Consider the following 15730-nt stretch of genomic DNA (forward strand, 5'->3'; position numbering starts at 1 on the left):
GGGGAGCCCACTGGGGACTCGGGACCAGAGCCTCCCCGGTGCTCTTTTTTTCATTTTCACTGTGAACGTGTATTTGTGAAAATAAGAGGCGAAAAGATGCAACAAACTGTAGCTTGATTTGTATCTTTTCAATATTTAGATACACGGTGTGTCTATTTCCCTTTCTCCTCTTACCCTGGGCCCAGCCCACGTTAGGGCCCCTCCCCCCCCCCCCATCCTAACCATCCTGACCCTCAGACCCGCAGCTCCCTTTTCCGGCAAAGGAGCTCACGGAATCGGGGTGGAAGAGGCCACCGAGCCAATACGGCTACTCTAAGAAGTTGCCTCGCTCTCCGCGTCCGAGGAGTGGTCGGGAGTTCTGTTTTATTCTTCCGTGTCTCGTTATAGAATTCATTTTCACTTTTACTTTGGGGGGGCAGGGGGGAACGAACGTGCTTGAGGTTCGGGGCTCAGGAAGCGCAGACGCGGAGGGGACGGATGCTGCGGGGCGGGTGGGAGCGGCTCGGGAGCTGGCTCGGGAGCTGGCTGGGGCGGGGGGGCGGGGGGGCGACGGACGGGATCCCCGCGCGGCCCCGCAGGAAGCGCTCGGGCGGCTGGGGGCGCGCGAGGCTGCGCGGGGGCCCGGGCGCCAGGCGGGGCAGCTCGGCCCCCGCAGACGGCCGCTCGCATGACGAAGCTCCTTCCCCCCGCGGCCACGCCCGCACACCCCGGGCGCACTCGGGGCGTCCGAGGGTCCGGTTGCCATGGCGAACGCGAGCGCGTGAGCCCCGCCGCCCCTCCCGCCCCCGGCCGAGCCCGGGCAGCTCCGACGCTGATTGGTCGCTGCGTCCTCATTATGCAAATCACTTGCGTGGCCTCGGCGGCCGGCTGCCTGACGTCACCAAGCACGGGGGCTGGGGCGCGGGGCTCGGCTCCGGGAGAGCTCGGGCGGGAGCCCGCGGAGCGCCGCGCGGGGACCTCGGCCCAGACCCCAGCGTCCCGCCGCCGCCGCCGCCGCCGCCGCCGCCGCCGCCCGGCCCCGCCCCCGGCCCCGCCCCCTCCCGGGCCGCCCCACCCCCCTCTACGCCCCCGGCCCGGACCCCGCCCCCTCCCCCCTGGCCCTCGCCACCGGTCCGGGGAGGGGACGGCGGGCCCGGCGGGAGGGCGGACCGGGCGGGGACATGGCCGCGGCGCCCGGAGGGTCTGCGCCGCCCGCCGGCCCCGGCCCGCGCCTGGGCTTCAGCACCGCGGACAGCGGCCTCGGCATGAGCGGGCTGAACGCGGGTCCGGCCGTGCCCATGAAGGACCACGACGCCATCAAGCTCTTCGTGGGGCAGATCCCGCGGGGCTTGGACGAGCAGGACCTCAAGCCGCTGTTCGAGGAATTCGGCCGCATCTACGAGCTGACGGTGCTGAAGGACCGGCTCACCGGCCTCCACAAAGGTGCGCGGGGTCAGCCCAGCCCAGCCCAGCCCAGCCCAGCCCAGCCTTGCCCTGCCCTGCCCCAATCCGATGAGAGCGGGCCCGGCCCGAACCCCAGCCTCCACCTGCAGCCCCAGCCTCAGCCCTGCCTAGAGTCAGTCCAGCAGCAGCAGTCCGGTACCAGCCCCGCTCCAGCCCAACCTCCTCCCCGGGTCACAGAAGCCCCCAACCCAGAATTTTCTCTCTCACATCCTCCCACTGATCATCACTCTCATCCCCTGACACGTTCAACACTCTAACCTCTAACTCCCCCCTTCACCTCTCACATCCCAACAGTCCTGACCTTTCAGTTGGACCTCCTTCCATCCCTCTCGTCAGACATCCCAAATCCTCGGATTTGGAAACTTGTTTGACCTTTGGGTCTCCAACACCCTCAATCTCCCAAGCCCCGGACCCAATCATTTCTGACCTCCTGCCCCAGTCTGGTGCCAGCCCACTCAGGCCTCACCACCTGCACACACGTCTTGGACTCGTACCCCTCATTCTAGCCTCCAAGCCCAGCCAACCTCACAGAGCCTTCCTTTGATGCAGACTGCTAACCTAACCACCACCCCCTCAAGCCCAAATTCTTCCTTTCCTAAGAATCCAGGCCTGGCTAACTCACAAAATCCAATCCCCCCCCCCCCCCCCGCCCAGGAGGCTCTCGGCTCCAAATTCTACCCTTATATTCAACAATAACCCAATCTCTCCAGCCCCCTGCTAGAATTCCAACACTGCTTCTTCTGACTTGAGTCCAGAGCGCTGGACTGAGCTGGTAAAAAGTTGCCACCATGTTGCCCCCTCATTTCAGGCTTCCTGTCAGCTGAACCCACACTTCTTTTATCCTCTAATCTTCCCCACTCTGGTGCCTCATCTTTACCCCTCCCCAATCCTTTTTATGGCCGCCTGCTTTCCTTCCTTCACAGGCTGGTCCTGGAGCAGAGCCTGTGGACCAGAGCCTCAGGATGGGTCAGGTCGAGGAGGCGGAAGGGATTTTCTCCCTGCCCTTGCTAGAGAGACAGGCACCACAGTCCTGTCCAGCCACACCCCTTTCTTCCTGTAGAGAGAGGGAGGAGGCTTGTTTACATGCAGAAAAGTCTGTCCAGGCTGGGCTGGAGTAAGAGAGCCAGAGTCACATGTCATACATGGGCAGGGGAAGGAAATTATTTGAGGAGAAACACCTCTACCGCTCCCCATCTTCACCATGCTTTGGTTTCAGGATTTGAGGGGGAAGGGTCACCAACTATCCTCCATGATTTTCCTGGGAGAAAAGTGCTAGGCCCTGGGTAGCAGCTAAAGATACTTTCCCAGGGGCTGAGAGCAGGAATCAGGCTGCCACCTCTTTTCAACTGGGAGGCCGTGGGAAATTCCTAGGCACACTTACACAGGGGCTTCACGAAAATGCCCATAGACGATCTGGGACCAGCGAGGTAGTGGTGCATCTTCCACACTTTGGGGTGGGGTTACTTTCAAGGGAGCATGAAAGAGTAAGACTGTACCATCCAGATTCCTTCTAATGCGGTCCAACTGCCTGGCTGTCCATCCATCCGTAGCTACTTGCTTTCTTATTTTCTAGACATTTATTTCCATATGTAAGCACAAGCTAGTCTTTCTGGGCCATCTGTACAATAAGGGAAGCATATAAGATACCTTTAATCCTCATTCTTCTCATTCGAATACCATCAGAGTCTCTGGACTATTCCCTCATCCTTTTTCTCCCTCTCCATTTAGCACTAATTCTTCCTATTTTATATTTTCATTTGTCTCTCCCTCAAGCCATGCTCCTCTGTCTTTCCATTCCCCCCCTCCCTTCTTCCACCCGCTATCCCGGGTAGTCCACGTGGGGCTCCTTTGGGCAGAACTGGGCCCTTGAGTCTTTCAGATGGGGCCCAGGCCCTGCCCAGTTCTGACGTCAACTGATATGACTTAGTGGCAGAAGATGGAGCAGAGATGTAAGCAAAATCAGGTGTTTGGTGATTTATCCCCAAACCAACCCGAAGTTCTCCCAGGCAAAGTTGCTTGCAAGATGATTGGGGAGGGTCTCCACATCAACATCTTCCTCACTTTCTTCCCAACAACAGTGATATCCAAAAGCCAGAGTAATTCATTTTCCTTTTGATGGCAGGGTACTGAGGGTGTCAGCCGCAGTGCTTTGAAAGCAACATCAGCCTAGGAATTAGAAGATTCCAACCCCTATTCTGCTACTGACACACTCTCTGGGTTCAGTTTCCCTAGTGATACAATGAGAGTTTGTCCCAGGTGTTCTCTAAGGTCCTTTTAATTCAATGACTACTAGGGAGCCATATACCTTAAGGGGGCAGCCACACAGAAGACATCAGAGAAAAAGTTCCCATTTGCCTCACTAGTCTGTTGAGGTCTAAATGGAAAACTTCACGAAGTTCCTAATAGCTTCTCACATCCACTTTCTCTTCCTCCTTTCTCCTTTCTACACTCAGAAGGGTCTTTTTGAAAGCATAGATCTTACCATGTCAGATCCCCGCTTAAAATCCTTTAGTGGTTCTTCATTGCTCTTAGGGGAAAGTTCAAAATCCAACTGAGGTGTACACAGTTATAGGTGACCTGATCCCTGCACACCTCACTGCCCACTCTGCCTCCTTTCACCAGTCTCCAACCAAACTAGTCTTCCACCCATTTCCCCAAGACACCAAATTCTTGCCTCAGTCTTTATACGGACTATTCCCTCAGCCTTAAATAATCACCACACTTCTTGTCACCTGGTTAAGCCCTATTTGTTATTGAGGACTCCGTGTGTTCTTTGAAGCATTCCACAACCGTTTGGACTCAAATTATTGCCCCTCATGATTCTTCACATAATCCCCGTGATAGCAGGGAATGTGTCTGTCTTATTATCACTTCATTCCCAAGCCCATTATAATGCCCCACCATAATAAGTAAGTATTCAACAAATATTTTCTGAATGAGTGAGTGCTCAATGGCTGTTGGAAAGGAGGAGATCCTTGCCTCAGTGCTTCCTAGCAGGCTACAGTTTCTGAGGCTGAACCTAAAGAGAAGTAGGACTGATCCTTTGATTCAACCCAGTCTCCTTCTCTGTCCCAGAACTACTGGCTGTTTTAGAGAAGTAAGATTTGGGGGCACAATAACCCTTTAACAGGCCCTATCTTGAAGCACTGGGAGCACTGGGAGATGGAACAGATCAAGCTCCTTGGATAGGATTGGAGGTCCCTGAAAGGTCCTCTCTACAGAAAGTCCTTAAAGTAGCCTCATCATACAAGCCTCAAATTAACCCATTCCTCAGCTTCAAACTTGGAGGAGGGAGGCCTTAAGAAGAAGTTGTGGAGTCCTGGGCTTGGCTCCCAACCCTCCTCCTCCTTTTTGCTTCCTCCCATCTGAAACTGAGTTGGGAAGGAATTGAGGCTGACTCTGGGAGAGTCTGTGAGTATGAATTCAAAAAGGAAGGGGGGGGGGGTCAGGGTTAAAGCTAAAGGCAAAGCCGCTTAGGAAGGTTTAACCTCAACTAGACTTAGGGCTGGAGTGGGGAGGGGAGATGTGGGATTGTATGAACATGTGGCTGGATGTGGGTACACATGTTCCCTAGGCAAGAAGCCAGAAGCAAATGAGAGAGAGCCAGAGTCTAGGACTCAGACACATGAAGCCTCTCCCTTCAGAGAAGGTGGGAGGCAGAAAAGGCTTCTCAGAGCAGTGCCCTTGTTAACGGAGAGTGGCCTTGAGTTTGTCACTTAATGGGGTCTTTCCAGGAAGAGTATTTAGGGGTTTCAGGAAACCCCCTGAGCCAGCCTCTTCCTCCCCAGGCTGTGCCTTCCTCACCTACTGCGCCCGGGACTCTGCTCTCAAGGCCCAGAGTGCACTGCACGAGCAGAAGACCCTGCCAGGGGTAAGTCCACCCGGGTCGGGGGGTGGGGATCACCTCAGGCTGGGAACATGCCCTGTGTGCATGCCAAAGTAGCATGTAGGGGCTGGGTTGGGACAAGGAACTAGAAGCAGAACCACCTCTCTAGGAGGGAGCTTCACTGTGCCCTGGACAGCTAGCTGTAGGTTCTTTGTTATATTTAGTCTTCTGACTCAAAGAAATGGACTTAACACTTGGGCCAAGTATTCACCCTATCTTTTCAGAGAGGCATCAGTGTTGTGGGCTACGCTAGAATTTGTCAGCCTTGGCTAAAATCATGGCTTAATGTGTCATTTGTCCCTGGTGTGAGAATATAAGCAGATACATGGGGTTGAGACTCTGCTGGGCTGGCATTCTATTTTTTCCTGTTCTAGGGTCCTTAAGAGCACTTCCCTCTGTCCTCTTCCTGTAATGTTTTTTTGGGTGCCTTGACTCATCAAGATTGCTTTCCCTCCTTTCCTCACAAACACGTGGTTAAAGCTAAGAGGGCCTGATTTTAAGCCATTATATATCAATGGCCCCTAGTATGGCCTTAGCTAATGGGCTAATCAGTGGACAAAAAAGCAAAGTGGGACCTACAGACCATGTGGCAAAAAGGGAGTGGTGATTGTTAGGAACTAGAGTGGGTTCACCAAGAGCAAATCATATGACAGAGTCAAAGGAGTGATGTGTCTACAACAAGAGCACTATTCAAATGCCCTGGATGGGCCAAGCCTGAGACTATATCCAGTTTTAAGCCTCAGACTTAAGAGGATCACTAGCCTATCAGAAAGAGACCAGGATGGGATAGGGACATAAAATATATGTCATGGATGATGGTTTGAAGAAATTGGAGATATTTGGCTGGAGAAGATAGGTTTAATGGGGACTTTAGTAGGGAGGCATCATAAAAATAATTATTTAAAAGATTACTTTTTGAGTATCACAGACCTAGATTTGAATCCCAGATTTGTCATTTACCAGTTCTGTGTCTCTAGATACACTACTTAGATTCTTGAGCTTCAATTTCCTCATCTATAAGGAGTGGGTTATACTAACACTTAGCTCAACTGTGCTATCATGAAGATTAATTGAGGCTTAGGGAATACCTGACACAGAGTAAGAGCTCAATAAATATTACTGTCGAGGTAGGGGCAACCATCTTCAGTTTCTGAAGAGGGATTTGGTTTTCTATGGGTGGCTTTAGAGGGCAGGATCAGGATCAGTGGTAAAAAGAACAAGCACTCTAATTTCAGCTCCGTATAAAGAATCACTTCTCTGAATTGGAGCTGTCCAGCAACGGCACCAGCTTTACCTAGAGCTGATCAAGTTGTTAGTGGACCATCAGGCAGTAGGACCAATCCCAGTAACTGAAGCGACATGAGGCTCACTCTTGAAGACCTAGCGTCAAGTAACACCAATATATTACCCTCACCAAGACTCTTGTGTGTAGACTCTGGAGTCAGAACGACCTGGGTGTGGATCCAGGCCCTACCACTCCCTAATTCTGTGTGTGACCTTGGGAAAGTCTTTACTTCTAAGCCTGAGCATCCTCATATGTAAAACTAAATTAATAGAATTGTTATAATAATTAAGTGAACAAACTCATGTAAAGTACTTAGCACAGTTCTTTTTTTTTTTAAAGATTTTATTTATTTATGAGAGACAGAGAGAGAGAGAGGCAGAGACACAGGCAGAGGAAGAAGCAGGCTCCATGCAGGAAGCCCGATGTGGGACTCGATCCCGGGACTCCAGCATCACGCCCTGGGCCAAAGGCAGACGCTAAACCACTGAGCCACCCAGGGATCCCCCAGCACAGTTCTTGATATATAACAAGCACTCAATACAGGTTAGCTGGTGGTGGTAGTAGTAGTAATAGTAACAGCAGCATTTGTAGGGGTAGTAGTAGAAGTTATTACTCATCCAGCCATGAGAGTAAATGACTTCTGCTGCTAAAATTGAAAGTCACTGAGACAAACTGTAACATTCCATGTGGGAAACCGCATGGTAAAGGTGCAGAGACAGAAGGAACAAGACGGGTGTGAAATGGGGTTGGGAGTGTGGAGGAGGGCCCATGTGAGCATGGGCCAGGCCAGAGAGAAGATCCACCAGAGGGCAGTGGTGGAAGAGAAAACTTTGGATACCAGGCTGAGGGATTTGGACTTTATCCTAAAAGCAAATGGGAGCACTGAAAAAATTAAGATGAACTTGGGATTTAAAAAAACAGAACAAAACAAAAAAACAACCCTCTTCAACCAGCCACATGGCTCCATGAAGGGAGGACCATATAAGGCTGGGGGCACCTGAGATAAGACCTACGACGCTCTAGCCTAGTGGAATAATTTCTGAAGGAGAAAAGAGACATAATAATAGTAATAGCATTTGTTGATTCCAGACAGTGTTCCTAGCATTTTGCCTGTTCAGAGTCATTTAATCCTCTATGAAGAAGGTATTATTGGCCTTCCCATTTTACAGATGAGGAAACTCAGTCAAAGGAAACAATTGACTTGCCCAAGGTTATGTAGCTACTCGGAGGAAGATCTGGGAAGATCTAGGTAGTCTGGCTTCAGAACTCATTCACTTAACCACACTACACTATTACCTACGCCAAGCTGGTGGTAGACGGGGTCTAAGGTTCTGGGGGGGATGGTGACTGGGTACATCTGCCCTCTCCTACCCTTTTATCTGGATGCTTCCAACATGGCCTTGGCTTTGTACTGCCAGGATTGGCTTTATTCACCTTCTCCAGCTTAACAAAGTGAAAATTAATATTTAATTATTCTCCTAAATGAAAATCGATGGCTCTGTTGGCCAGCCCAAGCAATGTCCGTGCCATCAATCTTTCCTCTGGGCCTGCCAGGGGCAGCAGCAGCTTTAGTCACCTGGCCTCAGGCCCACTAGCATGAAGGGAGGAGGGTGTCCAGCTCTCTGTAGGCCCCGGGTCCTGGGCACAGCTGCCATCTGCTGGAGAAGCAGGGAAAGACTTCAATCTGGGCTCCTACTAAAGACAGGCAGGACTGTCACTATGGGAGCAGGAAAGGTTGGGTCTTCCCAAATAAAAAGCCTGAACCCCTAAGGAACATTTCATAGTATCTACAGGACTGGGACCTCCCTTTGGCTCCCTTCCACATGCCCCTGCTAATTTCTATTACCTATCAAAACTCGACTCCCTATTCAGGACTTCCTTGAAACCTCAGTGGTCTGTCCCATCTTCTGTAGCTTCTTTTCCATAAAGCTGAAGCTACTTCCTACAGCCTCATTCTAGGCTCCAAAATATACCTAAAGAAGGAGAGACCAACCTTAGCCCAGAAGGTGCCCCTCTACTTCTCCCTCCCTGCTCATGACCTCCTTTCCCTTGGGCATTCATCCCTTCAAACATTGTGAAGGAGACAGACATAACTGAGTTCATTTGCTTTTGCAGGTTGTGCCCTGCACAAAACAGCTTGAGTGGAAAGGGCAAGTGGGAGCTAAAATTCAGCCATGCTCTGTTGACCAAGCCATGCATATTATCACAACGCTGTGTCAGCCCAAAAGAAGAGGCGCATTTTTTTTCTAATTCATCCGCAAAGTTGGGGGAGTGCCTTTTTGTAACTCACACAAAGGCACTGTATGTGCTAGCATGAGCCTAGTGAGTAAATCAGAACCTTTGCCCTCAAGTAGCTTTTCCAGCCCAGAAATAAGTCATTGCATTTCAGTGTGGTTTGCATCTGGGCACATATAGGAAGCATCAGAAGTGGAGAGAGAGAGGAAATGCTACCTGAGCCCAATTATGACCATATTTCATCACACTTGAGGGTCTAGAAAGCTAAAAGACAAGGCAACTTCTGGAATTCTGGGTACAGTCTGAGAACTGGCAGGAAAGGTGTTCAATGAAGATGGCCAAGGCTCTACGTGAGTGGAGAGTATTGTGTATTTGGGGCAGCAAGGGAGGCAGGACTCACAAGTTTGGACTGTCAATCTTAAGATCTTGGGCTTGTTGGGAGATTTGCAATGGGGAACCACGGGTGGATTTTAATCATGGAAGAGTAAGGGACTGGTTTTATTTTATTTTATTTTATTTTTTCGAGGGACTGGTTTTAAAAGCTCAGTCCAGCTACAGTATGACAGTTGGGTTAGAGAGGAAGCAACATCGGAGGCAGATGATCCTCTAGGACATTGTTGCTTGAGTGCAGCTGAATGATGATGCTGGCCTAGAGCTGAGGATAGGGCAAAAATGGGGAGGAGAAGATAGACTTGAGAGCTATTTTGGGTAATCATATAAATCCTAGAACTAGTGGGACTTGGCAGTGGATTGAATTAGAAGAGGGGGTGAGGTAAAACAAGGAGCTGAAAATGGTGAAGTTTGCTTTTTCTCTGCTTCTCTCTTCCCTGCATCTATAAACCTCTCTGTAGACCCACCAGTAATCCTAATAAATTCTTCCCATGGTGGGGGCTCTCAAGAGGTTGAGAGCGCAAGTGCTCAGCGTAAGAAATAGTTGGCATCAAGACATAAGTGTCTGAAGAGGGTAATGCTGAGCCCAAGGCAGGAATTGTAGGCATATCAAGCAGGGAAAGAGTGTAGGGCTTTGCCTTCCCTTCTGCTGGCAGGGGCCAAAGTACCAGGGCCTCATATATGTCTGTGCTGCGTCCAATCTTCCCCACTCTAATGCCTGGAATAGATTGTTCTCTCTTCTTTCTGACATTCTCTCCCTTGATTTCCCCTCTAGGGCTGGGCCCTGAAGCAGATGTGGGCCTGGACTCTATCTACATGGGAAACTCTCAAGGGAATAGGTACTCAGCCAAGGGCAGGAGCTCACTTGAGGTCCCATGACAAATTCTTGGCCAAGAAGGCAATGCCCTCTTTTCCTCAAAGGGGAGCCGGGTTACCTCACCCTACTTCCACATCTCTCCCCTGGCTGTGGCAAGAATGAGGCAGGATAGAGCTGCTCAGGTAGTTCATGCAGACAGCTCTCTTTCTCCTCCAGTCACACAGAGCAGACGTAAATCCCAGGTGTCCTCCCCAACCACTTCCCAGTGGCGACTGAAGAACCACCACTCTTCCCAACTCTGTCCTTGTCCTCTCGGGCTCCTCCCCTGGGATTTTCCCTGAATCTCCAAACTCCCAAACTGCCAACTTCCTCAACACCTAAGCCATAAACCAAGAAGTCAGCCAATATTTCCTTCTCTCCCTCAGTTCCCACATCCAATAGGATTTTAGTCCTGTTAATTCACCCTAACCACCTCTTGAATCTGTCCATATTCCTCTGCCCTGGTCCAGGTCACCCTCACCCCTTACCTGTATCATTGATCTTCCCACCTTCGATCTTTCCCTTTCCAATCTTTTTTCTGCATAGTGACAGCTCATGGGATCTTTCCCTACTTAATATCCTTCCCTGGATCCCTGTTGCCTTTGAAATATAATAGAGTCAAAATTCCTTATTGTGGTTTTCACAATCTGCCCCAGTCTGGCCATTGGCTACCTTTTAGTTTCACACCCTTCGATTAAAAGCAAACACAACACTGCAAGGTAGGATCATGATTCCCCCTTTTACTAATGTGGGTGCTGAGGCTCAAAGACCTTAGAGAAGTTGCTAGTGACGGAGCCACAGACTCCTTCAGACTTGCAGCTCTCTTTCCATCCCCCAGCCATCTGGAGCGCTCAGCCTCCAGCTCTATCTCTTCCATTATTGCCACAGGACCCAATGACCCCAGTCCTGCAAGGCCCAGGTCAAACTTTGCCTCCTCTGTGAAGCTTTCCCTGTGTCAACCTCTCCAGCTGGAGTCAGCCTCTCCTACAGCACTCTCCCTTGCACTCCTCCTAAGGCCCTGGTCACTCTGTGCCTTGTTACTTGTGTTCATGTCTTAAGAATGGAGTTGAGCAGACAATGTAAAATCATGGACTTCAGCAGCAGACATACCTGGGGACAAATCCCAGCTCAACCACTTACCCACCACGTGAACTTGGACAAGTGATTTAACTCCCTCAGCCTCAGCTTTCCTAGCTATACGATGGGGACAGTGGTATTACCTTGCAGAGCAGTTGGAAGGAATTTAGAGGCGATGTATGTAAAGTGTCCCAGAAAGGGCCTGGTACATAGTGGGCTCTTAGGAAATGGTGGCATCATCTTCCCCTCTATGAGTCACTGAGGACAGTCCTAGGGGTCATTGCTGTCTCCCATGAAGGGCCCAGCCCGGTGCTCTTCCCAGGAAATGCTGGCAGCATGCCCGAGTGGTGGAAAGCCTAGGTGCCCAGATTCTCGGAGGCTGGAGTCTTTCAGGTCTATGGGACATGTATATACCACCTGAGGCCCACGCTCCATTCAAGAGTGGGGGAGTGGGGGAGGGGGAAAGGGGCGTCCCCCAGAGCACGGATGAGCTCCATCTCTCCAGAAACCCAGCCGAGGAGGCAGCTGCCATGGAAACCACTGCTGTCACATGTGCTTGTCACTCTAGGTTCCAGAGAGAAATTCTCAGGATCTATTTAAGAACTAATAAAATAATGATGGTCTTGCTCACGCTCACTGCGCCCCACCCCAGGCTTCTACCCGTTTCTCTTCCCCTGCCATACTCCTCCCTGCCTTCCCTGTGTTTCCTTCCTGACCCCGTATCCCTTCGTTTCCTTCCTGTATCCACCAGTATATCTCTCTTTCCTTGCCCCTTTCTGGGTCTGTCTCTTTCTCTCATCATCTCTGTCTTCTTGTGTTTCTTCATCCTCCTTGTTTCTCTGCTCTCCATGGCTCTGTCTCTTGGTCTCTCCTCCACAATCACAGGTGGCCATGCCCAGGGACGGTTCCCGTTCCTCCTGGTCCCTGGTCCCGGCCAATCCAGACCTGTCCAGCTCGCCCTGATCTGCTTGGATTGATCTGTCATCCCCTCTAGACTGCAGCCTGAGTCCTGTCGGTGTCTCGGCCCCCACCCACAACCTGGTACACTGCAGGGGCTCCACCACCAGCGGGTGGGTGTGTCAGAGCGTATAAGAACTTGAGCCCTGGGTGGGAGGGGGATTGTGCTGGTACAGGCCTGGCCTGTTTTCCTTTCCTCTTTTTTTTTTTTTAAATAAGCCCTCCCCACTCCCCCACCCCCAAATTTGATCCAAAGGAAATTGCTCAACTGTGACTGCCAGGGCGTTACCATGGTTACTAGGTAGCACTTGTGGCTATGGTAACAGGAAGCTGCCTGTTGTCTCGGCAACGAGCACATTGGTAGAGGATGGAGTGGCCCTGATTGGTGCAGAAACAGTGCATTTCCTGAAGGGAGGGGGTCAGATCATCACCTTCTCAGGCCAGATGGGCATCAGTACCCCTTCCTCCATGAACGGGAAGGCCGCTGTTCTTTCCTCCCGGCACTCAGCTGTCTGCCCCCAACAATAATTCCTCACATCCTACGCACCCAGCTCTTGGCAGTTTACAAAGACCTTTTGCATCCCCATTATCTCATGTGATCCCCACAACACCCATGAGAGGAAGGTGAGATGGGGATTCAATCATGAATTCTCTCAGGGTGGTTGGGGGATGGGAATGTGTGGGGGTGTATGTCGAAATCACCTAGGAGCTTTTACAAATTATACAGTCCCCCAACTTGAGAGTCTGGTATGGTTCTCAGGTGATTCTTATCCAGCCCTGATCAGGGAACCCCTGAATTAGAAGGCGAAATCGGTTGGTGGGGGAGGGGATAAAGGGAAGAGTCAAGCTGCTTTCCAGGTTTCTAGCTTGGATGACTGGAAGGATCAGGTCCCGGCAAAAAGATAGGCTCTGGTGCGGGTGTGTTGAGTGGAAGATGCCAGTGGGACTTTCTAGTCAGGATGTCCAGCAAGTAGCTGGTACATGGGTCTGAAGCCCAGGAGGGAGGTGTGGGCTGGGGATGCAGAGCTCTGAGTCAGCCCTGCGAGGATGGTAGCTGAGGCTGTGGGTGTGGGCGAGACTATCCAGGAAGAATGGGAACAGCGGGATGAGCAGGGCCGAGGATGGTGCCCTGGAGAATGCCAGCATCTTCAAGGGAAGGGGGGCCCAGGGAGGGACCTGAGTAGGTGAGTGTAGAAACTGTAGTGACACAGAGGCTGGGGAAGGTTTTCCCTCATTTAACAAGCTGAATCCGAGAGAGGATGGCTTGCTTGAAGTCATACAACCATTAAAAGGCAGAGTTGGGGTAGACAGCACAAAGTCGGATTCCCAGATTGTTTAATCTAAATGACACATAAAATTATAGTCTCAGTTTTAACAAAACACAAATCTTCAGTGTCAATTCTACCCTCCCACCCAACTCCTCTCACCCAAAGCCTTTAAGGAGGCCCAGGAGCCAGAGGGACAGGGCTCACGTAGTCCTAGCCCAGAGCCCAGAGCAGGATCTCTTGCCACCACGGTCCATCCTGCTTGCCACCAAGCTTCCTATCACCCCACCCTTCAGGTTTCAGCACCTTCTGAATTCCCCAGTTTAAGGAAGAATCTTGGAGAAAATCTATAGTCCATTGTAAGAGTGGTGGGGTACAGAGTTCAAAGGGGCCAGGGCTTAGATCCTGAGGCATCCAGGGGAGGAGAAGCTGGGTGCCAGAGCCAGGTAGTCATGCTGACTGGGTGTCTTGGTCCAATGTCTTTCAGATGAATCGTCCGATCCAAGTGAAGCCGGCTGCCAGTGAGGGCCGAGGAGGTAACTTCCCTGTGTGACAAACCTCAGGGTGTCACCCACATAGGGGGTGGGGGGCCTACTCCTCGAGTCAGTCTTGCCCATGGTTTATTACCAGAGCTTCCTTGGGTCAGGGGGTAAGTGGGGCCCAGAGTTGCTCAGCACCAGAAACAGCTCAGTCTTCCCAGCTCTTCCCTTCCCTGAGAAGGAACGGGGTCCCAGGGTCCCTACCCACAAAAAAGGCGGGAAGAGCCTAGGAAGATACTGGAGGTAGAGGATGGGAGCTCTTGCCACCTTGCCCTGGAGAGAGCTCATTCTCGTTTTTTCAGGTGGAACTTCCAGATTTGTTTGAAAAACCAGGCTGGAATGATTCTCTTTTTTTCATATTCTTCTGATCATAGAGGACCCAGTCCACTCTGGATTGGAGCCGTTCATTTCTTCACTGCAATTGCCTAGTTACTTATGGTAAAAGATGAGTCTGGTAAGACAGACTTTGCAAGCCATATGAAGGAATTGACTCTGTACTGGTGAGGAGCATGGCAAGTCTTCGAAGGTCTTTTTTTTTTTTTTTTTTTTTTTTTTTTAGCAGCACTGTTTCCCGGTGCAGAAAGACCGATGCTCCTTAAGAAGAGGAGGGGGGAAAAAAAAGAACAGGAGGGGTAGAAAGCTTGTGCCTTTTGACAACCAGCTACATTCCAGGCAGCTTCCATACTGGAAAAGTGATGCTGGCTTCTGGTGTCAGTTCTTTGGCGTCTTTCTCACCCTTGGGTCTTATATCATTCCAGGATATCTGCCTATTGCCCTGATGTCTGCTGACTCTCTCCCTTGAATGAGACTCTCTCCCTGCCTTACCTAAGATCAGTCATGGTGTTGTTAGATGGAAGAAGCTGCCCATGGTCTGGGAGAGAATGGAACCCAATTGACAGGTCTTCATTGATTCCTAATTCTGCACATCCTCTCAGACTTCATGTTCACTGGCTACACCCACAAGGGGCTCTGGAAGCTTTGTGGGCCTCTTGTGGAGTTCTTTCTTCCATGAAATTCTTCCTTTATCTTGATAGATTATCTGACCTCTGGTCTCTGATTCTCAATTTCAGGTCAAGATGTTATCATTTCTACTTTGCCTTGAAGAGATATTTCCAAGTTTCCTCCTCCCCTTCTCAGATGTAGCCTACTTTCCCACCTCATTCTTTGCAGACAGGTTTTTGAGAAGTTCCAGCCTCCATACAGAACCTCTGGTTCACTTGTCCCGAGATTTTCTGCCTTTTGGGAAGCTCCGTTAGGCATCAGGGTCATTGTTGGCCATTGCTGGCCATCTTCTAGGCCTTGTCCACAAACATTAACTACTCCCATAGTTCAGAGTCCAACTTAGAGTACCTGAGTGAGCTAAGAAGCAGACAGTTTGAGCTGTAGTTTATTCAACCATCCAACCAACATCTTCTGAGTAACTTTTTTATATATAAATTTATTTTTTATTGGTGTTTAGTTTGCCAACATATAGAAAAACACCCAGTGCTCATCCTGTCTTCTGAGTAACTTACTCCACATTAGGAATAGAGATGTGAGCAAGGCAGACCTGGCATCTGGCCTCATTGGGCTCTGGAGCTATGAAGGATAGTACATGGGGTTACAATTCAGTGTGATCAGTGCTTTTCAAGTTCTGGAGAGATTGTGGGCATAATAACAAGGCGCATCTATCTTAGTCTGGGAGATCAATGTGGCCTCCCAGAGGTAGTAATATTCAAGCTGAGATCTCAAGGATGAACAGGAAGTAGTCAAATAGAGAAAAGAGGGGAGAGGGAGCAGGTGTTTAGGCAAAGGGGA

At 50.7% G+C, this 15730-nt stretch overlaps 1 protein-coding gene across 3 annotated transcripts in view; it reads left to right on the plus strand.

Annotated features, from left to right (window-relative positions):
* The first annotated feature begins 1160 nt into the window (after nt 1-1160).
* CELF6 (CUGBP Elav-like family member 6) overlaps nt 1161-15730 on the plus strand; it is a 30387-nt gene continuing 15817 nt past the window's right edge. For 2 of the 3 annotated variants that reach the window (XM_055320242.1, XM_055320243.1), the window contains exons 1-3: nt 1161-1422; nt 5232-5314; nt 13882-13930. In XM_055320242.1, coding sequence (XP_055176217.1) covers nt 1161-1422; nt 5232-5314; nt 13882-13930 — 394 coding nt within the window. The remainder of the gene's footprint in view (nt 1423-5231; nt 5315-13881; nt 13931-15730) is intronic. The other variant, XM_055320244.1, reaches the window with a different exon arrangement.

Source organism: Nyctereutes procyonoides, unplaced genomic scaffold (assembly GCF_905146905.1).
Source record: "Nyctereutes procyonoides isolate TBG_1078 unplaced genomic scaffold, NYPRO_anot_genome, whole genome shotgun sequence".
NCBI classification, from domain to species: Eukaryota; Metazoa; Chordata; class Mammalia; order Carnivora; family Canidae; genus Nyctereutes; species Nyctereutes procyonoides.